Source organism: Camelus dromedarius, chromosome 17, assembly GCF_036321535.1.
Source record: "Camelus dromedarius isolate mCamDro1 chromosome 17, mCamDro1.pat, whole genome shotgun sequence".
NCBI classification, from domain to species: domain Eukaryota; kingdom Metazoa; phylum Chordata; class Mammalia; order Artiodactyla; family Camelidae; genus Camelus; species Camelus dromedarius.
Genome location: NC_087452.1, coordinates 3777985 through 3802548, shown reverse-complemented (window position 1 = coordinate 3802548; position 24564 = coordinate 3777985). Strand labels below are relative to the sequence as shown.

Genomic DNA, 24564 nt, shown 5'->3' with positions numbered 1-24564 from the left:
AGATGAGGGATGGAGAGATGGAAAGATACATGACAACAGAGTAAAACGCAGACTCTAAGCAGCAGGCGGATGTGTGCTCCCTGTGCAATTTTTTTGAGTCTGCAGGGAGTTTATAATACACACTGTGCAAAAGAGATTACAGGTGTGACAGCCAGGAGCACCTGGGTGAGCCCTGGCTCTGCCTCTCATGAGCTGTGTGGTCTTGGTTAGGTTAGCTCATTGCTTCTGCTTTGCACTTTTTTTTTTTTCACTTAGAAGTGTTTTTATGCTGTTCTATGGTTTGTACCAGCTGACATATCTACTCAGTCCAGGTTTTGGATTCAAATGCTGGCTCTCCAATGCCCTGGTGTGAGCGAGCCTGGTCATCGATTAAGAAGAAATCTATCTACTCCAAAGGGCAACTGTGAAGGTGAAATAGGAGCTAAATGTCAAAGCCGGGCACAAAAAAGGTACTCGGTGGGAGAGATACATGACAAGGATACACCTGGTTGCATTTTCCTCTTTTGGGACTCTCCAATTCTCCGGTTCCCTCTGACAATCCCTAGTGAGGTGGCTCAGAAGGACTGCTTGTCGGCTGCTCTCAGGTGTCCGTGGCTCCACGGCTTCCTACTTCTGGTTCCTCTAATCTTCCATTTCTTCATCTATCTCTACATTCCCAACTTTATATATTCTGAAATCTACACTGTTTCCAGTATATTCATGTTATTTTGTTAAGACATCACACGAGTGGGTTTGCTGGGCACACATTCATTTCTTCTCAGCTCTGGGCACGAGTCCCTCCCATTTTCTCATCAGGAGGGCCAGCTCCTGCCCTTTCCCTGGCTCATCCGCCAGGTAATTCAACTAGTTCCATTCACTGGCCTGTTCCAAGCTGTCCTTTAAATTGATAAACTGTCCTGTCTACTTCCTTTCAAGGCATGTGTTTTGTATATGTGTGAGGGAAAGTCTCTGAAGTAAATTGTACCTGATCTTTGGCAATCTCCAGGAAGAGCTGAGTAGACAGTGCTAATCCTTACATGGATTATCAAAACCCTTACAGGAAATGAGTCTTTCAGGCCCTGAACCATTTACTCACAGTTACATGGGAACTGACTGCAAGATCTCCTCACGCTGAGTGCTCCTGAATGAGAAAATGTAGCTATCGTTCCCACAGACAGCACTTCATTAACAAGTAGTCAAACAGCAAAGTAGCATCTGGGTAAGTAGAACGAGCTCCATTTCCCCACCGATGAAACACATACAGGTTAGGAGACTTGCCAAGGACACAAAGCTACAGAACTCAGGGGTGAAGCAAATCCCACAAAGGACGCAGTTGAAGCGGCCCCATGAATTCGTACCCTGAAAATCGCCAGTACTGTTTCCCTCTTCAATCCTAGGAATCACCTGGAGAATGACGACTTCCTGAAAGAAGCGACAAGCTGCAGCTGCTACTGTGCAGCCGAAACCCTACTACACGCGCACAGACAGTTGTGTTTGGGTACCACGGTAAGCACCTCCAGGCTGCAGGGAGAAACCTCAGGGAGGAAACTGAGAAAGCCATACACTGTGAGGCTTTTGAAAAATGTGACGACCAAAGAGCTTGGCAGGATGCCCCTGGTGTCTCGAAGTGAAGGTCTTCTGGGCTGCCTCAGTACCCTGAAGAACTGCACTGGCCTGTCATTATTAAAACACCTTCCCTGACTTGTTCGCCTGGGCCATGGGAGTTTGTTTCTCAGTTCTTTTCACAAGCTCACAACCTGCAACTTGAAAGCACAAACTTGACCATGCTTAGCAATTTCCAGTCAAACGTTTTTTCAGCCTCTGTGTGGCTTACATAATCCACGTGTGAAATTATAGTCTGTAAACAGGCTAACACAAAGAGCCCAGTAAAAATGCTGTGGTGTTATTTTGGGTGGAGGAGTGTGCGTGGGAGAGGAATTTAGGGTTCAATCTAATCTACTTAATCACCGTAAGCATCACAACATCAAAACATCAGCACCGAAACTAACAAGAACAATGATAACTACCCTCTCCACTTCGCCTTTTTATGTGCAGCGTCTGCCTCGGAGGAACTCAGATTTATGACATTTCTACACTAATCCTCACCTCCTTCCTCCCTGGGAAGTAGTTCAATTTATCATTAAGAAACTATGAATAAATGGAGACTATAGTTATATAGCTAAGAAACTATATATAAATGGAGACTGAGGGAAAATGCTGCGACTTCTCCCTGTTGTGTAATGAGGTCTACGGGGCACCTGAACCACTTGGCTCACACCTTTATTTTAGATTTGTTTTACTGTTGCCTTTTTAACCCCCCACCCCCCGCATTATTAACCTAACGCAAAATCTGAACAACAAAAGGAAGAAAATACTCTGTACTCCTCTCCTTATTAATATTACAATCTCTTTTGCTTACTTTACTTGCTAGTGTTGACTTCCTGTTTGAATCCTAAAATGGAGAAGCCAGATAAGTAGGGAATTCGTAGAGAGAACACCTCTGATCTCTCATCAAATATTAACACCAAACCAAAGAGTAGAGGGAAAAAAGGAAAAGTAAATTGTGTACAGCCCTTTACATGTGATTTTTTAAAACCAAAAACTCCCTGTAAAGGATTTCAACTCCTTCATGTGACACTAATGAAAACTCTCTGGATGTAAAGTGGAGAGGGTGCTGATCCTACCAGGATATGATTTTGACCAGCACATGCTTTTCCTCTGATTCCATCTGCAATACAAAGTAGCAGGAGATTAATCATCTCATTTTGAGACTTCTTACTTAAAGGTTCTTCCATTACAACTCAAAGGGAACGGAGACACCTAAACATGACTTGAGCTTAACTATTAGTAAACAGGAAGCCTGATGTTGTAAGATTTTTTTTTAAGGTAGGTTATGTATCACATGCGGGCAGATGAAACTCTCCCCGCTAGAAGTAAAACCTGCTCTATCGACAGAGCATTAAAACACATCTAGATTTTGTTGTAGGTTTACAACTCATAAATGAATGTTGGTCTTGGAAAATGGAAATTCCAAATGGTTTAAAATTGATCCAGTTTCATTCTTTGGATTAGTCAACACAGTAATCACCTTCCTAGATCAGAGATAAGCCAGGGCCCTTCTGGGTCAAATTCCTGACCAACAAGAAACCGGTGAGTGCATAGGTTGGGAATGCTTCACTTAATGCAGCACCCTTTGGGTGTGGCTCAAAAGCCTGGAGCCATCTCTGAGAGCCAGTGGTGCTTCCTTAGTTGGGCAACAGGTCACTAGGACAGGATGGCTGAAGAACCTTGTAGAACAGGTACTGAGAGAAACAGGAAGAACTAGGTCCCAGGGTGGACACCAACAGGCAACTATGGATGCAGATTACTGTCTTATTTCCCAAATGCAGACCAGAGACCTTAAGTAGTTTCTGCCAGTGCTTGACCGGAATGGACAGACATAGCTGGGGTAGGAGATAAGACTGCAATGGAAGCTCGAGTATATTCCTGGCTGAACCCTCCTTACCTTTTTGTTACCTCATTTGTACTGAAGTCCCCAAAGAGGTTAGGAAATACTGAATTAGCCTTCAGTTGAAACAGGAAAAACACAGAATCAGTCCCCAATTAACAACCAGTCCCCCAGACTTCCAGGGTAGGCAGTGCATTATCTTAGAGGCAGAGCACAGCAGGTGCCTAAAGCAGAGAAGGGATAAATAAAAGCAACAGGGCTTTCTAGGCAATTGGGAGACTTGGTAACGACAGCTTCCTAAAATCGCAGCACACCTCAGACCTGCTAGGTGCTTCCACATACATGATCTCACATGATAATCTCAACAACCCTGAAAAGAGAAGTCACTGTTCTGTATTTATAGAGGAAACTGAGGCTCAGATGAGTTACATAGGATCACACAGCTAGTAAGTGCCAGAACTGGCAGGCAAAAGCAGGCTTGTCCAACTCAATTAATAAGTGAAGTAATTAATTTGTTTTCTTTCACTTCCATTCCCGCTCCATTACCTCTTCAGTGGCTAAACTGGGAAGAGCCTACCTGCAAATCTTGTTTGTGGAAGGTCTTATCCTTTAGAAGAACACTCCTCAGTTGGGCTTTTTCTCTCTTAGAAATGAAAAGCTAATTTGACTCAATATATTTCAGTTTCTATTTCAAACTTACTGTCCAAACCTAGTCTACATATCTGCTGGAGACGCTCAGATTTACAGCTGACAAACAGTCTAACAGGTGGAATACAGGGGCTTAAATAAGCTACACGTGATCATATCTCTGTCTTATGTAGAGTGATAGTAAAATAAAGTAAAATTACATTTACACAACAATTTCTTAGTTACAACTCCAATGGCCTGTGCCTAATTGAGTTCGCCTAGCTACTGACTGCTCTGCCTCATGTGATGACGGCTCATGGTGACTGCCTCCTTCTGTATTTTTGCTCTTATGACTCAGTGCAATTTAAAATATCCCTGGGCTTAATACAAACAGTCTCAGAAGCCGATATCTAAAGTACAGTAATCCTCTTAAAATAGAAACTTTCAAAATGGCATTACTGCTCATCAACACCAGGAGGGCTTTTAGCCCTATGTGACACTGCGGAGTTCTCTGGGCCAGATTCCCTGAGGGAAAAAGTACAAAAGGAAGCTGTAAAACTCCTGATACAGTGTTTTCCTAGTTCTCTCCTACTTTCAATGCATTTTGCCACAGCTGAACTTTTTCTTACCATAGCTCAATACAGTGCACCCACTTTGGGAGCAGGACTATCCTCCAGTAGCAAATTAAATACATGTTAAAACCATTTTATTGTGTGACCTGGCAAAAGTCACTTTATCTTCCTGGGCTTCAGTGTACTGATCTGCAGAGGAGATTGAACTAGATCTCTGAGGGCCCCTGCTACCTCGGAAGTACTTACTAAGTGAACCCAGTTGCCACAAACAAATGTGTAATAATACTCTAATGAGATGAAGAGACTAGCTGGACAAGAAGAATCTGAAGTCAGCACAGATCCTATCATTAAAAAAAAAAGTCTAATTCTTGTCTCCTATCTTCTCAAAATACATGATCCCACATGTCTGAGAGTCCAGGGCAAAGCTCACAGACTGAACACCTAGTTACTGGCTGAGGTGCAGCTCAGATCCAAGCTCTCCCACAATGACCTCCTGGGCTACGTGCAGGTGGGAGCTGAAGAAGCACCCTTCAGTCACGGCACAATTACGCGGGTGAAGAGAGCGCCTGCCTTCCCCAGGACACTGAATGCTTCTGAGTAGTCCAAAGTAGACGGTCTTGGGCAATGCGCTACCTGGTGCTACTCACCGGGGTGGAGACCAACAGGCAGCACATTACGTGAGTGACAATGTTGACAAGGGACTCTGGAAACAGGGAAATCAGGATGGGGGTGGAGGTCTCCTTAAGTAGGTGTCCCCTATTACCTACCTGCACTGTTTGACTAGCTTGAGAAAACTTTCCAGCACTTGTGCGTTCATAGAATTTCATAGAATATGTTAAAAACAGGGACAACTCTTAGTGAAATACACACTTTGACCCAGAAAAGGCCTGATACCCATAGCTAATGAAGTTAATGCCTCTTAGACCTAGAATATAGACTAGTCTGTCAATTATTAAGATTTCAGGGCTGAGTTTGGGTGAAAAGCCTGTCCTGGTATGAAAAGAACACAGGCTTTAGAGCCAGATAAAATGGGGTTTGATTCCCGGCTTTACCACTTACAGAGTGACCTTTGACAAAATTTAAAACAGTGCTGGGTTGCAATTTCCTTATCTGTAGAATGGGGTAATACACCCCACCCGCAGGGCCTTGTGAGGATTAGCAAACGCACGTGAAGCATCTAGCACTAGGTTAGTGGACGCTGCCAGCGGTCGTGTCCTCTTCCTGCTCATTTAAACATCAAGCGGCAACACTGTCTCCCTTCAGATGTTAGTGAAATAAACTGAAGAAGAGAAAATAAGCAGAAATGCATTTAGAGCAGCCATGTACGTATTAACTGATTTCTTGGTCACAGAGGAGTCCCTTAAGTCCATCCCTAGCCTACTTTCTTCCTAGGCAAAAAGCCAAGCCTACAACAGAGCACAAATAGAAATGAGTAAAAGGGAGGCTATAGCAGGCAGCTCACTAACAGCATGGAGAAGACTGGAAAGGAAAAAGACAAACTAAAAAGGCAGACAACAGAAGTTTAAAAGTCAAGCTGCCTAGGACAGGCATGTAACCTACACCCTCACTGACCTCAGAGAACCACTTTAAGCTAGAATACTGCTGTTTTATGCTATTTCTAATCACATTAGGTTCCATGTACCTGTTAAAAAAAAAAGGTAGAGAAATTGTACGAGAATGCTTAAAATGTAAGAAGTTTTTGTGCTTAAAAGAATAAACTACAGCCTGTGGGGAAAATCTCCCTTATGTGAAACAGTTCAAAGATGGACAAAATTAAATAAATATATTTATTGTGTAAAGACATACGTAATGGAGGAGAAATCTCTAACTGCTTTATATATGGAAATATTGGTGCAATGAAATAGTTGAGTAAAACAGTTGTGACTTTTCAACTGCTTTTCTTGGGGGGAAAAAGACTTAAAAAAAAAAAAAAAGATTCTGTTTTAAGGAAAGACCATTCTCAAGTTGCAGTGATTTAACAAAAGTCAGATTACATATTATATTATGCCTTCCCCTCAACCCCCTGTTTTTGAAAATTCACCAGTTTCCTTTATTCTCTCTTCATTCCATAAAACTAATCACTCACGTACTACAGAGAACCCAAAGTGAAGTGAAAGAAATGCACTTCTCATTACATCATAAGCGGCTTGGACTTGATTCTTTTAATGAAGTGATAATGAGGAGCTAAAGTTCTGTCCTGTCTGTGAATAATTTTAAATGGATACAAAGGTGGGCCTTGGGAGACCTGTTTTTCCTTCCTTTCTCCCTCTGGCCTACATCTGACTTGATGACTTAAACTATACGAATTTTAGGCTCTGGAAGAATTTAAAAACTGGAATGTTCTGCTATTCTTTCAAAATAAAGGGGTCAAAGCAGGCAGTTGTTTTTCTGAGCAACTGACTGTGGAACACCCAGTTCTCCCTGTTCCGTGGTGGGTATTTTCATAGCAGCAGTAGCAGCTGCTCCCTACCATCAATCAGGCACTTACAGGGCCAGGCACTGAGCTATGTGCTTTACATAAATTACTTCCTTTAAATGTCACAATAACCTTATGAAGGGCTGTATTAGAGATGAGGAAAGCAAGAGAAGTTAAGAAACTTTCCCAGTTTTCAAGATTTGTAAGTGGCAGAACTAGAATTTGAACCTGGGAGTTAGGCGGCACACGGGACCAGGTGTTTTATTTTTAGAATACATCTGAGTATTTGTTAGGTTGTCACTGCTTTAGATACTGTCTTCTAAGTATATTAAAGAATATATAAAACACTGAAATAAGAATAGTAATGTACTTGATTTTAGAATTTCATTTATCTCCCACACTCACTTCTCTTTTCTTCTCCCTTAAAGTCTTAAGTCAGAATTTAAGGACAGAAGAGTGAAGATAAGAGGTAAGACTGAATGACTGATTAGCATCTTCACCATCTGAAAAGAGCTTGCTGCTTTAACTCCTCTCAGAGGTAACTGATACGCATGAACAGTTTATTTCAGGCCCTGAGATTATCTCATAAAAACAAACTTAAAAAAATTACTAAAAACAAAAAAGAGGTAAAGGGACCTTAAGAGTTCATCTGGTCAACCCTTGATAATATTGCAGAACTACTGAGGATTCCCTCTAGCTCTCTAGTTAGTAACTGGAGGGGGAAGGATATATATAGCTCATTGGAAGAGCACATGCTTAACACGCACGAGGTCCTGGGTTCAATCCCCAGTACCGCCATTAAAAAAAAATAGTAAACGCATAAATGAAACCTAATCCCCCCTGCCCCAAAGGAAAGTCTTTAAAAAAGCTTCAGAATCCTCTAGCTAGTAATTGGGTCAGGACCAGAACCCAGGTCTTTCAAGGCCTAACCCGTGGCTCCTGTAGCACTGGCCCTTAGTGGGTATCACTGAGGTGGCCTGTCTCTGGTCTCTGGCTGACAAAGCGGGGTCTGAATGAGTACTCCACGTGGACTATTTTTTTCTGCATGTGATGGAAACAATGGGCAAGGACATACATTTGGAGTACAACTAAGGGCTTACTACCGGTACAGTGTGCAGCACGAAACGCAGAGAAGAGACAAGCTCCTGCCTTTAGCACAGATCATGGCTCAAAGCATTTAGTCCTTTGAGAGAATTTCTGAACGACTGTAGAGCCATTTCATGTTTAAGTCCACTAGCATTCAAACATCTGCCAATTCATAATACAGGTAACAGACATGCTGATCTGGATTGATTTTCAGTCTAACCTTTCTGTGTGAACTGACCAGATAAGTGTGTCTAAACTCAAATATCTACAAGGCTCATAGATTTTGTATGTTTCCACAGAGTTCAGAGGGCTGCAGATGTGCTGATGTCAGCATGTTTTAACTACAGGCTGCAGTGGTTTGTGGCTCTGTGATTACAGGTAAACAGGTGGAATGCCTTAGACGCCTGGGCCTCGCCTGAAAGCCGAAGACTGGAGGGCTCCAGGCATCCTCGCTCCCTGACTAAAACACTCCTTTGGGGTGTGATCCTGGGAGACATGTAACTTTGCCGTGCCTCTATTTTGCTCTCTATGGTAAGAACTCATGAGAACATCATATACCCATGCTCTGAATACTCCAGAGAAAGACACTCTACAAAGGCCTTTTAAAGCCACTCCCCAGTATCCAAAGGGAGGGGAGCTCGAAACAAGTAATTTAGGATTTTAATTCCATATAACTTACCTATATCGCTCCTCCTGTAAGGCCTGCATTATTAATGAATAGTCCCTCTGATAATGTTCCTTGAGGGTCTCAAAGGATTCCTCCAGTCTGGCCTGGGTTTCCCGGATCTCCTGGATCTCATGCAGTAGTGCATCGAATCCTGAGCTCTGCATGTCCAGGGTGTTTGTTTTGGAGCTGGACGCTCCTACAGCGATGCCTCCAGTGGTACTGTTGGCTCCCACTGAGCCTGAGGTGGCACTAGAACAATCTTCCTCACTACCATATTTGGGGCTCGACTGAAAGTTTGAAATCACTCCCAAAGCCTTCCCCCCATCATCCACTTGTCCTTCCTCTAAAGAGTCCTTCAGGTTAGGGATATTGTCTGCACTGCCAAACTTATTCCGAATTAGTGAGGCGATCTCTCTGGGCTTTGAAACCACAGCCCCTGCTGCTGAATGGGTCGCCTGGGAGAAGCTGGAAAGTCCACCTTTGACACTGTCCACTACACCTTCACTGAAGCCGGTCACCTTCGCTCCCACATCCTTCAGACCCTGGTGCATGTCCCTGAAGACGTCCTTTGGCTGCCGGGGGATCCCATTCTGCTCCACCTCTCGGAGCTTTCTGTGGTAGTGCTCAAGCTTCTTTTGGAGCTGGAGGATGGTTTGGGCAGATTTCTGGTTCTTCTTTTCAAAGACCTGCTTGATACGGGCAGCCTGCTGCTTGTCTGCACTGTTGGCAAGCTTCAGGTACTCAGCAACGTTGTCGTCCCGGGCTGTCTGCGCGATCTTGATCTGCTCTGTGAGCTTCAGGATCTTCTGCTGCAGGTGAGCAATAGCAGCCTTTGTGCGCTGAGGGTCTGGCGTTCCATCCACAGAGTCTGTGTGGATGCTGCCATCGGTGCTGGAGGCCACTGCACTGGAAGTCTGGGCGAGGCTGCCTACTTCCAACCGCTCAATCTAGCATAAAAACAAGAAGTGGATGTCAGAAGCAGCCCAAGAGGACACTCTCTAGAATCGATGGGCCAAAATGTATTGAAAATTTACCTACTCTAAGATCTCAGCACAGACGGCTGACCTAATTCCTCCTGTCCTGTACAAGCCCCTGCTCCCTTTTAGATACTGTCCTCATACATGTATATACTCTGCTTTAAGTAAAACACATACATGAAAAAACGATTTGCACAAGATGTAAACTGAGGGTTTTCTTCCTTTGCTAGAGTATTTATTACAGTATTTCTTTAAATAACACAGCTCCCCTAGTGGGTTTAAAGCATGAATTAATTCACAAACATTTTCCACACACACTTTTGTTTAGAAGCATATCTATGTACAACAAGGCACAGCCGCATTTCAGTTTAATTATATGAAAATCACTTTAGTATTCAGACATCACTGTATTCCAATCTATGCTCTCAGATCACGGTCATCTGAAAATGTTGGCAAGAATAGGTAATTTTAGTGGCTAGATATAAAAATTCAACTTTTATCACAGTGTCTTTTTATCCAAATCATGTCAACGGCGATGACATCATTCCCTGTTCTAATACGGACACGTAACTGGTAGCTGGAGACAGGGGAAGGTAAGAATGGGACAGTACTGCTGAGAGTGGCAAGGAAGAATGTGGTATGCTCTTGAGAGTAAAATCCCAAACACAAGTAACTGTGATAAACTTGGGCAAGATAACATGAACAGTAAGGGACAGGGATAGTAAGAGGTAAGCAATTAAAAAGTCAATGACTAAGTTCAGGCCTTCTGATGCTTAAGTTTTGTGTGCTCCATCCAGTAAAACATTTTTATTAGGCAAGGGACTCCAAAACACATACAATGACCATCCTCTGGTGTGGGTCAGCAATCACTTCAGGGAACTGAAGAAAAAGACAAACTGTTCAGATCTGAAAACTTAAACTATTAAACTTCAAAGCCATTAGCCAAAGCTAAGGGGAGGTCATGTTTCCCTAACTCAGGAGAAAAAAGTCCTTCAGGAAGGTGTGGCTTGTGGTGGTGAATCAGAGGAGGGCTCATGCAAGAAGGCTTTAGAAACTGCTCTTGACTGAGCAGTAAGAGAAATAAATAATAAAATAACCACTTCAGGGTAATAAAAATTCTCAGTAAGAGTGACAGGTTATAAGTTTACCACCCTGGAGATTAAGAGCACACTCTTTTCCTTGGTTCCCATCCCTAATTTGTCACCAGTAGCAATTTGCTAGAAAGAATTGTATATAGGTTACTCTCATGTTTTAAAAGGTTGAATTACATTCTGTACTGACAATATACACCAAATCTGAAATATTCATGAAATGCTGTCAGTCTAGAGACGTATTCTCTTTTTTTCATCTTGGCTGAAACTCCTCAGAGGTCTGAGCAGGGGTTATGTTGATCTTTAACTCTAAAACACATCTAGTTCATTACTGGGTTCAGTATATTACTATTGATGTGAACAGAAACAATATTATTTTCCTTCTAGATGAACAAATGAGAAATACTATACACTTAAATAAAAGCAAAAAATAATTTAAAACTGAAATGAGTAACAAAAATGACATTATCCTCCACGAATGAAAAAGAACATGCAGAATCATTAGGGACTAGCACAGTAACTGTTTCGTGTCACTTCTCCATCTGCCCTGTTCATCTTTAGGTCCACGCTAACAAGCCACGAAAGGGCCAGAGGGAAAAGCAGCAGAAGGGAGGACGAGCCAGGGTTCCAGGTAACCAAGTTGCCAAGAAATGCAACGGAATCTCCTGGACGTGCACTCCCCTCAGGGCCTTAGGTTCAGTCTCTTGGGCTGTACAGAGTCCCCACTGTGCGATCTTCTTTGTGAATGGGGTTTCAAATCCTGTAACTATAGCATGTAATATAAACCTGATTGTGCATTTATGTCTAATAGCTCAAAGTCTATGACAATATAAAAGGAAAACAAATAGGAAATACCACTAGATCTAAGACTACAAGTCTATGCAGGGTCTATTTTTCTTAGGTTCTTTGTTATTAATTTGACTACCAACTTACACGCATTCTGTTGTCTAAAGAAGAGTTGATATGGAAATCAAGTTTAGCTGTTACTGTGGAAGGATACAAACTGATTATTCTGCTGAAAAAGATGGGTTTGGGACTAAAATCAAAGCTTGATTACATCTCTAAAATTGAAAAAAACCAAAACGAAAACAAAGTTTCAATCATTTACAAGTGATCACAGTTTAGATGTGATTTTATTTCCCTACACAGTAAATAAAGAAATAAACCAGATTGTCTACTCTGCCTTATGTCCTACCTGGACTGTTCAGTCACACTATGTCCTTCCAGTGTGTGACTGCCACTGACAATCACCAACGTGCCTGCAAAAGGGCAGCTGACAGAACCTGTCGTCCTCAGCCTTGAGAAAGAGAACGAACCCACAGCTTCAGCAGGAGGGTAGTTTAGCACTTGAAACCACGAATCACTGGATTACTCAGTGATGCCTCCCGATTTTGCCAGGCACTATTCTTAAAAGGGAAGGAGAGAGAGAAGAGAGGGAGAAACTGGGAGAGGACAGGTGGGGAGAGGGAGAGGAGCAAAGAGAAAGATGTAATGAACTACAGAATTACAGGATAGGGGCTGTGATGACTCCCTCGGTATCTTTTGAGCTGGGAACAAAGACGTTGGTGGCCTGAACACTTAGTACTGGAAAGGCCTGACTTAGCCATGAGTTGTGAACGTACCAACTCAAAAGTTCTCTTTTCCAATGGCCTCTGACAACATATTAGGCTATCCACATATAACAACACAAAATTAGATTTCCACTTCACTCTAGGCAAACAACTAAACTGCAAATGTGAAAAGCAAATTTTAAACCTTTTAGAAGACAGTACTGAAAAAACAGGAAAGGGTTTTCTTACATAGGAAAAGGCACAGATCAGAAAAACAAGACTATTAAGTCTGGCTACGTTTACTGCAGCAGTGAAGCATGGATTCTGGCACACACTGCTGGGGTTCAACTCTGGCTTTGCTACCTAACAGCCACATGACCGACCTTTGGCAAGTTACTGAAACTCTATCTGTTTCATCAACTGTAAAATAGGGGTAATGCGAATGCCCATTTTCAGAAGACTGCTGTGAGGATGAAGTGAGTCCATAAACATAAAAACTCTCAAAAGAGTGCTGGGCACAGAGTAAGCTGTTAGTACTGGATATTACTTTAGTACTATGTAAGTGATTCTTTTCTAGAGATGCAAATATGAGAAGATTCCAGAATATACTTCTTTCTAAGACCTTTCACATTTCAGGCATAAACAAGGGATATGAAGAATATGAACCAAAGGAATACTATAATTCAACATCACATTAAGTAATAATAGTCACCTTTTTTGATAGTTGGTCCTGTGGCCAGGCAGCTGGTTGCATAACCTTCCAATCCCCAAAACAACCCTATGAAGTAGACACTGTTATTGCTAACTTGCAAATGAACTGACTGTTGCCAGGTGTCTCCCACTGGTCACATGGCAGTTTGATACAAGCAGCAGCAAAATCACCTCAACAGGGTTTCCTGTGACCACATCCTGAAGGGTTTTCAAATCTGATCATATCCATCAGTGTTAAGTCCCAGTCCACTTATTGCTGAGGTTAGAACTACTTTGTATAGAAAAAGCTAGGACCAAAAATCAGTCAGTTAAATATATTTTGACTATTTATTATAAGTTAGGCAATATGCTACCAAAGCTGGCGGTACAGTCAGAAGCCACAATTAGCATCTAACTTGCTATAACGAGCAGACTACACTGCTTTGTTTGTACTTTGTCTCTTTTTATTAAGAATTCATTGTTGAAATTATTTATTAACTGATCAGAAAACAGCCCAAGAGAAATTTCAACAGTTACATCTTAAAACACCGATTAAACAAGGGCAGAACTGGAGCCATCTAGGGCAGCGTATTGGATAGCGCTTCGTAACGGCTGACAATGTTCACCTGCAAGTATATTAAAGATCTGTCTACGTTCTCTCAGTGGATGAAAGTGTTGGAACATGGCAGCACCCAGCTTTGAGAACAATCACATATAAAGGCAGTATGGTGGAAAGAGTGCTTACAGGAGTAAAAGGAGCTGGGTTCACACCTGCCTCGGCCACTTCATGAGCTGAGTCTCAGGGCCACCTGCTTGTTCTCTCTGAGCCTAAGTTTTCTCTTCTGTACAACAGGGTTATCATTTTCTCATGAGATTATCTGAAAAGATGTTAAATGTGTGTTATGCCTGTCAAGCATGGTAAGCATTCAAGAAGTCACCTTTTTCTATTCCTTACCTAGTCCATTACTCAAAATCCAAGTACATACTTGTTACTAGAAAAGACTCAAATCCCTGACTTGATGTTGATTTCTTCAGTAAGAGCCACAGCAACATTCTATTTACTTAGTGTGATGAAGTCATCTTATCTATGCTTTATAGAGTATTGGCTCTCTCAGGAAATCTCATACTTTGCACATTAAATAATCCGTATCATTTCTGAGAAAACGAGAAAGGAATTTTAGGGTTAAAGAAGAAGGGGTAGAGAGCGTGGAAGTCTTTGTACTTAATCTGAAAACAAAGAAGCTTGACTATCTTGGTTTTTCTGAAAGTGTATCTTTTCCAAGGCCACTTCCATAGAATGGGTTATGCCTGTGTAAGCTGATGCTGGGGCACCTGCAGACCACTGCTCTGCCAAAAATCTTCTCAGAGATACAGTGGCCATGTTTTTGAACCAAAACTGGAGTGTGTGGTTCAATTCAAGTATGCTTAGTGGGGGCAACAGGATAGAATATTTGATTTGGGGGACACCACCCCTCACATCCAATACAAATGGTAATCCCTAGAGACTCTTAACCTTGGTCTTAGAACCACACAGGATACCTTCTAACCAATAATAAACATGAAGATGCTCTGGTTGGTCTTACAAGCTCTTCTTTTTCCTGCCAGGCAGATTGTGTTGAGGATGTAAAACAGAGGAAAAAGTCCTGCCTGAGTTACACAGCTCTGGGTTTAAATTTTGCATCATCATCTTCCTGACACTTGCCTTTGCTAATTCCCCGACACCTCATCTCTAAACAGAAAGAAAAAAACCCCCATAGCCTATAAGCACTTTCTGTCGAAAGTACATCTTAAACGACAATGTTTTTTCACCAGCTTCCACAGTCTCACTATAGAAATTAATGTCCCTCCCTTTTCTCAATAAGCACAATTCTGTTGCGCAAATTTCTCACGTGCAATTCTGACTGACATTTAGTTTGCTGTGCTGTGAAACGCAGAGGAGATCTCAAGTGAAATAAATAATACAAAATAAAAATGGGCTAAGTTCCACAAGTCCACAGCCAGCAAGCCTTTTCTCTAACACTCCATTTTCCACTTTGGAGCTAAAATCAAGATTCAGCTTGTGGTCTAAAAAACAGGTCTTTTCAGTTGTCATACAATTTTTTTCTTACTTGATAAATAATTCTTGTACAGACTAAAGTGCTTCCTGTCAATTCTAGGAATCACCTTTGCACCTTTTTATATAGAAGTTTGTACATTAACAGCCCTAGGTTCTATGGAGATGTGTCTGGACCACCACAAAGGGAAATAGTGAAGTCAAGTGAGCAAGACTCCTGGAACCCTGATTACCTCTTCTTTCATCTATTTTATATGGGTATTCTGGGAAGATTTTGCTCAGAAAAAGAAAAGGCACCGGGAAAAGGGGTGGGAAGGGATAAATTTGGGAGTTTGAGATTTGTAAATGTTACCCACTATATATAAAAATAGATTAAAAAAAGAATTTCTTCTGTATAGCACAGGCAACTATATTCAATACCTTGTAATGAACTTTAATGAAAAAGAATATGAAAATGAATATATGTATGTATATGCGGACTGGGACATTGTGCTGTACACCAGAATTTGACACATTGTAACTAACTATACTTCGATTTAAAATATTTTTTTAAAAAGAAAAGAAAAAGAAAAGGAAATAATGTTTTACTGCTTCTTCTTTAAAAAAAGTTTGACAAGGATGGAGGATGGTTCAGCACCTGCAAATCAATCAGTGTGACAGACCTCACCAACCAAATGAAGACTAAAAATCCATGATCAAAAAAAGAAAATCCTATGATCATCTCAACAGACGTAGAAAAAGCACCTGACGAGATTCCACACCCGCTTATGATAAAAACTGTCAATGAAATGGGTATAGAAAGAACACACCTCAAGGGAACAAAGGCCATGTATGACAAGCCCACAGGTAACATCATACTTAACGGTGAAAAACAGAAAGCTACCCCTCTAAGATCAGGAACAAGACAAGGATGCTCACTCTTGCCACTCATATTCAACATGATATTGGATATCCTAGTCAGATAACTAGACAAGAAAAGGAAATAGAAGGCAACCAAATTGGAAAGGAAAAAAAATAAAACTATCATTATTTGCAGATGATATGATTTTATACATAGAAAATCCTGAAGACTCTACCAAAAAAATTATTAGAAATAATAAATGAATACAGAAAATTTGTAGGATATGAAATCAGTATACAAAAATCTGCTGCATTTCTATACACTAATAATGAACTAGCAGATAGAGAAATTAAGAAAACAATCCCATTTACAATCACAACAAAAAGAATATCTAGGAATAAATTAAACCAAGAAGGTTAAATACCTACACTGAAAACTATAAGACACTGTTGAAAGAAACCGAAGACGACACAAAGAAATGGAAAGGTATTTCATGCTCATGAACTAAAAGAATTAACATTGTTAAAATGTCCATACCACCTAAAGCAATCTACAGATTCAGTGAAATCCCTATCAAAATCCCAATGACATTTTTCACAAAAATAAAACAAAAAATCCTAATATCTGTAGGGAACCACAAAAGACCCTGATATAATAGCTAAAGAAATCCTGAGAAAAAAAGAACAAAGCTGGAGGTATCACACTTCCTGATTCCAAATTATACTAAACCTTTAGCAATCAAAATAACATGGTATTGGCAGAAAAATGGACACATATCAGCAGGACAGAATTGACAGCCCAGTAACAAACCCACATACATATGGACAATTTATGAGAGAGGAGCAAAGAACATACAATGGAGAAAGGACACTCTCTTCAGTAAATGGTGGGGAAAACTGGATGGCTATTTGCAAAAGAATGAGACTAGACCACTATCTTATATCATATACAAAAATTAACTCAAAATGGTTTAAAGACCTGACTTTAAGACCTGAAACCATAAAAGTCCTAGAAGAAAACACAGGCTGTATGTTCTGACACTGGCCTTAGCAATATCTTTTTGGATATGTCTTCTCAGGCAAGGGCAACAAAAGGGACTACAACAGACTAAAAGGCTTCCACACACCAAAGGAAACTATCAACAAAATAAAAAGATAACCTACGTAATGGGATGAAAATATTTGCAAATGATATTACCAACAGGGTATAATATCTAAAATATCTAAAGAACTCACACAACTCTACAAAAACAAACAAAAAACACAAAAAACCCGATTAAAAAATGGGCAGAGGATCTGAATAGACAGTTTTTCAAACAAGATATACAGATGGCCAACAGGCAAATGAAAAGATGTTCAACATCACTAATTATTAGGGAAATGCAAAACAAAAACCACAATGAGATATCACCTCATGCCTATTAGAATGACTATTATCAAAAAGACAAGAAACAGGCGATGGTGAGGATGTAGAGAAAAGGGAATCCTTGTGCAGTGTTGGTGGGAATGTAAATTGGTGCAGCCACTATGGAAAACAGTGGAGATTTCTCAAAAAATTAAGAATAGAACTACCATGTGGTCTTGCCATTCTATGTCCGGGTATTTATCAGAGTAAGAGAAAACATTAATTCAAAAGTTATAATAATCCCTATGTTTATCACAGCATTATTTACAAGCCAAGGTAGGGAAAAAACCTAAGTCCCCATCGATAGATGAGTGGATCAAGACACACACAATGGAATACTACTCATCCATATAAACAGATGAAATCTTGCCATTTGTGGACCTTAAGGGTATTATGCTAAGTGAATAAGTCAGATGGAGAAAGACAAATAGTGTATGATTTCACTCATATGTGGGGTATTTTTAAAAAATGAAAATAAAAGAACAAACAAAACAAATCAAAAACAAATATCTAGATACGGAGAATTTACTAGTGGTTGCCAGAGGGGAAAGGGGTGGATGGAGGGTAAAAAATGTGTAAGAGGTTCAGCTGCATGGTGACAGATGGAAACTAAACCTTTGGTGGTGAGCGTGGTGTAGCGTACACGCAAGTCGAAATACAACGTTGTACATGTGAAACTTACATAATATCATAAACTGATACTACATCAATTAAAACACACACACAAAACCACACTCAAAAAAAGTCTGAAAAAGTATTAATATTCACGTAATAACTCATGACAAAAGTCCCGGTCACCTCAGAATTTGGCACTACAGTCTAGGCTGTTTTCAAACATTCTTTTTCTGTTGAGAACCACTTCAAGGCCCACTCTTCTCTACCACCAGAACTTTTCAGGTCCATCGTCATAAAGAATAAAGTTTTAAAGTCATTTCAGGGGTGGTGTTATGTATGTGACACTTCACTAAAATGTGAATTCTGAAATGTGAATTGGGGTTTGCTCACTAGCTTTGTAGCTGAAGATCCTATCATGTGCCTCAGCAAAATGACCGAAAAACTATACCATGGATCATTTGGGAATAATGGAAATCTTAAAATTTAAACCAATACAGGCTGAGGGTCACAAGTGTAATCTGGTTCTTCTGACATGGCATGATGCTGTTTCTCACCTCCAGGCTTTTGCCTGTACAGCTCCCTCGGCTGGTCTGTCCCTTTTCTGGCTAAAGGAAATCCAGTTCAGGCACGACCTCCACCAGGAAATCTTTCCTGACAACCTCCCTTCTCCCAGCTGGATTAATGGCTCTTCCTTTATGTTCTCATGTAACTAAGCGTCTCTACCACTGTCCTTATCATGTTGTGCTGAAATGATTGTTTGGGTGTGTTGCCTCCACTGACAGTTCCTGAGGGAGGGATCACGTCATATTCATCTTTGTGCCTCAAGAAGCTAGCACAATGCCTTGTACAAAGGAGAGGCCCAGTAAATGTTTAATGCACATGCTCACCAGCATCTCCTTACCCTGATCCTTTTAGATTTCATACATCATGCAGTGACTGAGCCTATGTTACTATGAATGGAACAAAGGCCAGAATTTTTGTGTTAAAAAAAAAAAGCTTCCAATAGATGACACTCATTCCTCCAAGGCTGCAGAAGAAAAATTATTGACTGAGCTGAATATCAGTTTAGATTATTAACATCCTATCTGGTCCACTCTGCTCAAACCCAACTGCAAAATATCCATTATGGGATCTAGGGCTGCTGATCAGAATTGCTCTGTCACAGGAGAACTGATTTCCTGGCTCATGTGAAATACATCACTGCGGATTAGCACTGCCAGACATACTCCAGGACTGATGTTTGGATTTAACGGATTCATGTGAGCCTGGTCAGATGATTTGCTGTCATTTTAACACAACTTTGCAGAATATCTCCTATGCACAAAGGCCTATGTTAAGGATTGGAAGTAACCATACCAAAAAACCCCCCAAAAAGTTCATAAGGAGTTTACAATCACAGTAGTGAGAGTGTAAGCAGAAAATAACATGCTGCTTTGTTATGGTTAAGAGTTATTTTTATAAGCACAGATTCTCTGAGCTACGAAGGAACCTAAGAGGTCATCCAGTTAAGAAAATTTATTTTACACACAAGCAACAGATTTTAAGAGAAAGATCTCTTCCTGATAACTAAAAGAGTAAGTGATATATACTATAAATAAGAAGAGGTACATTGTTCAACTTAACCAGGGGGTTTCAAATATCAGTTCATGCATGCCACTGGAAATGTCCAAGCAGAAACTTCATGCCTGCATGTTAAGAATGTCATATGAGGATATACTGAGTGACAGCTGGAACAGATGGTCCAAGTTTCCTTCTAATTTTAAGATTTTAACTTTTGTTTAAAAGAAATAGTGACTTGGGCTATGGATTATTCAAAAATCATTCTCACAAGACCTCAGAATGAAGAATTAGTCTGAAGCACACAGATCTGCTAATGCTAAAATTAGTTTCTATTTTTTGAGCACGTGTTAACTAGCAAAAGGAGAAAGTACACAGAAATAAGTTCTCACTGCTGAGGATTTAAAAATACATATGAAATCCATGTGTGGAAAAGCCAATTTGTAAAACTGCTACCAATGAATTCCCCTTTACAAGTTAATTCCCTACATATACTTTTATGACAGTCTAATTAAGACAAAAGATTTCTAAGCCTCAGCGTAATCCTACTTATTTTAGGCAATTTTGATAAAACAAAATTCTGAAAAGCAATGAAAGACTCTGGAAAGCCCCATGGGGTTGTGATCATCTGGCTCCCTCTGAGCCGGCCATTGTCAGGCGTGTTAGTTGGCCTGTGAGGAGCCGAGGCTCTGGGGAGGGGCCGTGCAAACTGTGTCTCCTCGATTCCATTTCATGGCCTAATTACTCTTCTTGCTCTTAAAAAGGTCTTAAATCTCACTTATTTGCTAACGACTTCCAGATGTATCCCTCCAGCCCATACTTCCCTGAACTTCCCCTAACTCTAGACTCACATAAGCTACTCAGTCTTCCTACTTGCATGTCTGTAACAATCATCAGATTCACTATGCACAAAGCTGAGCTCCTGACACCCCAAACCTGCTCCTCTAGCGGTGGTTCCCATCTCAGTTAATGGCTACTTCACTGATCCATGTGCTCAGCTCCAAAGCCTGAGTCATCTTTGACTCCTCTTTCTTCCACATACCTCACCCAGTTAACAGAAGCAGCACTAAACACAGCTCCTAATACATTTACTGTAGTACTTACTATGTGTCAGGCACTGTTCTAAATCCTTTTAAGTTTAATAAATTGTTTAATTCTCACAACCACACTACAAGATGAGTATCATTATGCAGACTCTGACGACTTCTCACTATCTCCACTGCTGCCACCATGGTCTAAGACATGACCAGCTTTTGCCTGGACTACTGCAATAGTCTCCTAAACTATTACTGTAATAATATTTTTATAATCAATTATCTACAGAGCAGCCAGAGTGGTCCTTTTAAAAGTTAAGTCAGAGCACAATAGTCTTTTACACTTAACAACTTTTCAGGGGCTCCCTATCTCGGTCAAAGCCCAAGTCCCTACAGCGGCTTACATGACCGTGCTCTGGCACCTGCACCATATCCATAACCCCTCTGAACGCCATCTCCTGCAACTTCCCTTCACTCCACTCGTCCCTGGAGTGTGCCAGGCAAGCACCATTTCGGGGTTTTCTCACTTCATGTTCCTTCTGTCTGCAGTGCCCTTCCCCAGACGTCCACATGGCTTACTCCATCTATCTCCCTCGAGCCTGTGCTCCAATGTCACCTTAGTAGTGAGGTCTTCTCTGACATCCTATTTAAAACTGCAACCTCCACTTCCATTATGAAGTCTCTATTCTGCCTTCAAGGCTTCATTTTCCTACATAGACTTTTTACCTTCTTACATATATTTTTGTATCTATGAACAAAAACTAGAATGTAAGGTCCACGAAGGTAGTGATTTTTGTGTTTTGTCCTCTTGGGCTGTTTCTCTACCAAAGCTGTGCACAGCACTGAGTAGCCACTCAAATGTTTGCTGAATGAAATTATTTCCTATTCGCTTTTCTATTTAGAAAATATTTTGAATACTGGCTATTTGCAATCCTCTTTCATTACACTCTGAAGTGTTTTTGTTTATTGTATTACCAAGAGGTCTTAAGAAGGTTATTACTTTATCTGTGTTATAACAGGATCTTATTAAATCAGACTGACTTCTAATGCTCCTTAAAATACCTTACCTTCATATATTAAGAATATTTGGCTCAAACATCAGATACTTCTTAATTAAAAAGGCTTAGCATTGGTTTATACTTTTGCACACATTGCTCTAATATACATTTATAAACTCTCCTTTTATTCAAAATATGAGTTAAATGCCCAACACTATTACTTTCCTATGTGAATTATTTGAATATTTCTAGGATTATCACTAGGCTTACTCCTCAGAGATAGTGATCTTTTGAGTCTAGGAAAGCTCAAGTTTCAAACTTGTTTATATGTAAACCTGATGATGATGGTGATAGTTGCAAAAGTAGAAGTAACAGAGTGTTTACTATGTACCTGGTATTACTGTTGGTGCTCTGATTGCATTTAGTTAATCCTCAAAACGACCTTAGGAAATATATACTATTGCAATCCTCATTTTATAGCTGAGGAAACTGAATTAGGAGAAGTTAAGTAACTTGCCCAAGGTCTCACAACCAGCAGGCAGCAAGGACAGGACTTGAACCCATAGGATCTGGCTTCAGAGCCCTTGTTCTCAACTACTTCACTACAGTGCTTTTCGTAACAGCCACGGCTACCAGCACGTGGAGCAACGTGAGGAGGAGGCAATGATGATTTCTAGTGATACTCCAGACGGGAATCCCATATTTAGGATTACATCCTCCTCCCTAAAGTCTATTACATACATATACATATGTATATACACACACACATATATACATAATATACATGGAGCATGAAGTGAGGCACTTCTGGAGATAGCAGGGTGGTAGCAGTATGGCACTGTTGTCAAAAGCAGCTTATATAACAGGAAAGTATAAGCAAAAGGTAATTTAACATTCTCAGGATCTTTAAAAACTGATGACTTAAGATATTAGAGAAATAGTATACATAGCAGGCATTTACACTAACTTTATAGATGCATCTGCTTCACTCTATTGTACAAAAAAGGGACTATGTTCTCAAAATTAAGTACAAATTCTAAGAAAGGTAATAGCCTAGATGGATTATCACTTGTCAAAGATTTTATATTTTTTTAATGAACAGAATTGATCTACTGAGAAGAATTTAAGAATGCAAGAATGATCTGTCCCCTCTGTTTAAATAAATTTCTCTTAAAATAATTTTTATTCAGTTGCAAGTGATCAAGTAACACTAGAACTACAGTCATTCTCTCGCAATATGTTTAGATTTGCTCAGATTTTTCTCATTCAAGATCTATAATGACAATGGATAATAAACAAACCAACTTTCTCAAACAGAATATAAAGGATATAATCTAGTTCATATTTCCAAGTTAGAATGGGACATCCGGTGACTAAAAAAAGAACTAAATTAAACACACTCATGAATAAAAATAGCATAAACATGTGACAGGTATGGGTTTCAGAGGACAGTCCAATTGTTTCTCAGGTTTTTTAAAAAGAGGTATCTGTAACTCCTAAAAGGGGTAAGGATTCACCAAAATTCAGGTCTCCTAAGAATGGAAATCAATGTCAGACCAATGTAAACTGAGATAAGAAGGAAATTCAACTGTTTAAAGACTTCTGAAGAGGCAAATTAAAGCTCTGTGAAGGATTACTTAAATGGGAAGACACCAACCTTCATAACTTGTTTCTGCATTTCTACATTCTGTTCTGTGGGGGGAAGCCCCCTCGACTGTGGGCAGTACTATCCCATCAGGGAGCACTAGGAAAGACACAGGGCACTCCTGCAACGCAGTCTTATCCAGTCTTTAACGCCAACAGCGGCCTCACTGGGAAAATACTGCACAGATTCTGGAATTATTCCAGGGAATGGGAAAAGAGGTGACACAGAGAACAAGATCGCTGTGGATTCTGGTCCTTCCTGTTTTGGTCAATTGTTTCACATGTGATAAGCAATAGCAAGATTTCAGTTTTTCTGATAAACTACAAGTGAAGAAGTAGAAAAGTATATGATGAAAATGACCAGTTCAGGGATTTTGCATGTGAAAGGAAGAACTTTTTTACCATGTATGTAGGTACCTACAGGGTAGGACAGCCTAGAGAAAATCAGGAGTAGACAGACATCATGGTGCTATTATACTAAGGAGGCAAAGTGTAGAAAAGATCAAGGCTTCTACTATTTAATTAATTTTGCAATTATCCTTTGTTTTCCTTATGTAAAGCACTGAATAAAGGTGGATCCCTGCTCTCAAGAAACACATGAGCTAGTTGGGGAGACAGGGAAATCAAACACAGGTCTGACTAAGTAAATGAATAGCAGACAGGAAGGCAAAGTATTTCTTGAACACAAGAAGGAGTCATATATTCTGAAGAAGGGAAAGGAAACAGAAAAGGCTTCCTGAAAGAGGTAAAAAATGAAATGAGCCTTGAAGGAAGAAATTTTTGATAAGAAGAGAAGGGGTAAGAAAAGGCATTTCAGGGAGACAGTCTAACAAAAAGCAAAGGCCCAGAAGAAGGAAATGTAATAGTAGCTTCAAGATAACAAACGGAATGGTTCATGAGGCTGTAAAAGTGGAATAGGAGAAGGCTGTGTGGGAGATGAACTTCCAAGGTAGGCCTAAGCTACTGATTTAGACTTTGTTCCAAAGGTATCACTGAAGGCTTCCCAATGATACAAGTAGTATATTTCCTTTGGAATCTAGACTTACAGATCCAAAAGGGTACTGGACTATATGAAATACCGTATGACCAAAACCAAACACCACGACCCTCCTCCAAAGCTGGTTCTCTTACAGTGCTCCATCTCAGGAAAATGGTCACTATCCATCAGGTTACACAGGCCAAAGCCAAACCGTGCCACAGCCCAGAAATCATTCCGGCCTTATCTGCCTCTGCCTATATCTAATCCAACACCAAGTCCTATCTATTTCACTTTTCAAATTTCCATCAAATTATAGCACTCTCACCTATCCCTACT

General features: G+C 40.4%; 1 protein-coding gene across 11 annotated transcripts in view; it reads right to left on the bottom strand.

Annotated features, from left to right (window-relative positions):
• The window catches only part of TMCC1 (transmembrane and coiled-coil domain family 1), a 180301-nt gene that overhangs the window by 8118 nt on the left and 147619 nt on the right, over positions 1 to 24564 (bottom strand). For all 11 annotated transcript variants that reach the window (XR_004142614.2, XM_064496222.1, XM_064496221.1 and 8 more), the window contains one exon: positions 8808 to 9742. Coding sequence is in view for 10 of the 11 variants with exons in the window: in XM_064496222.1 (XP_064352292.1) it covers positions 8808 to 9742 (935 nt within the window). In the remaining variant the exon portion in view is untranslated. The remainder of the gene's footprint in view (positions 1 to 8807; positions 9743 to 24564) is intronic.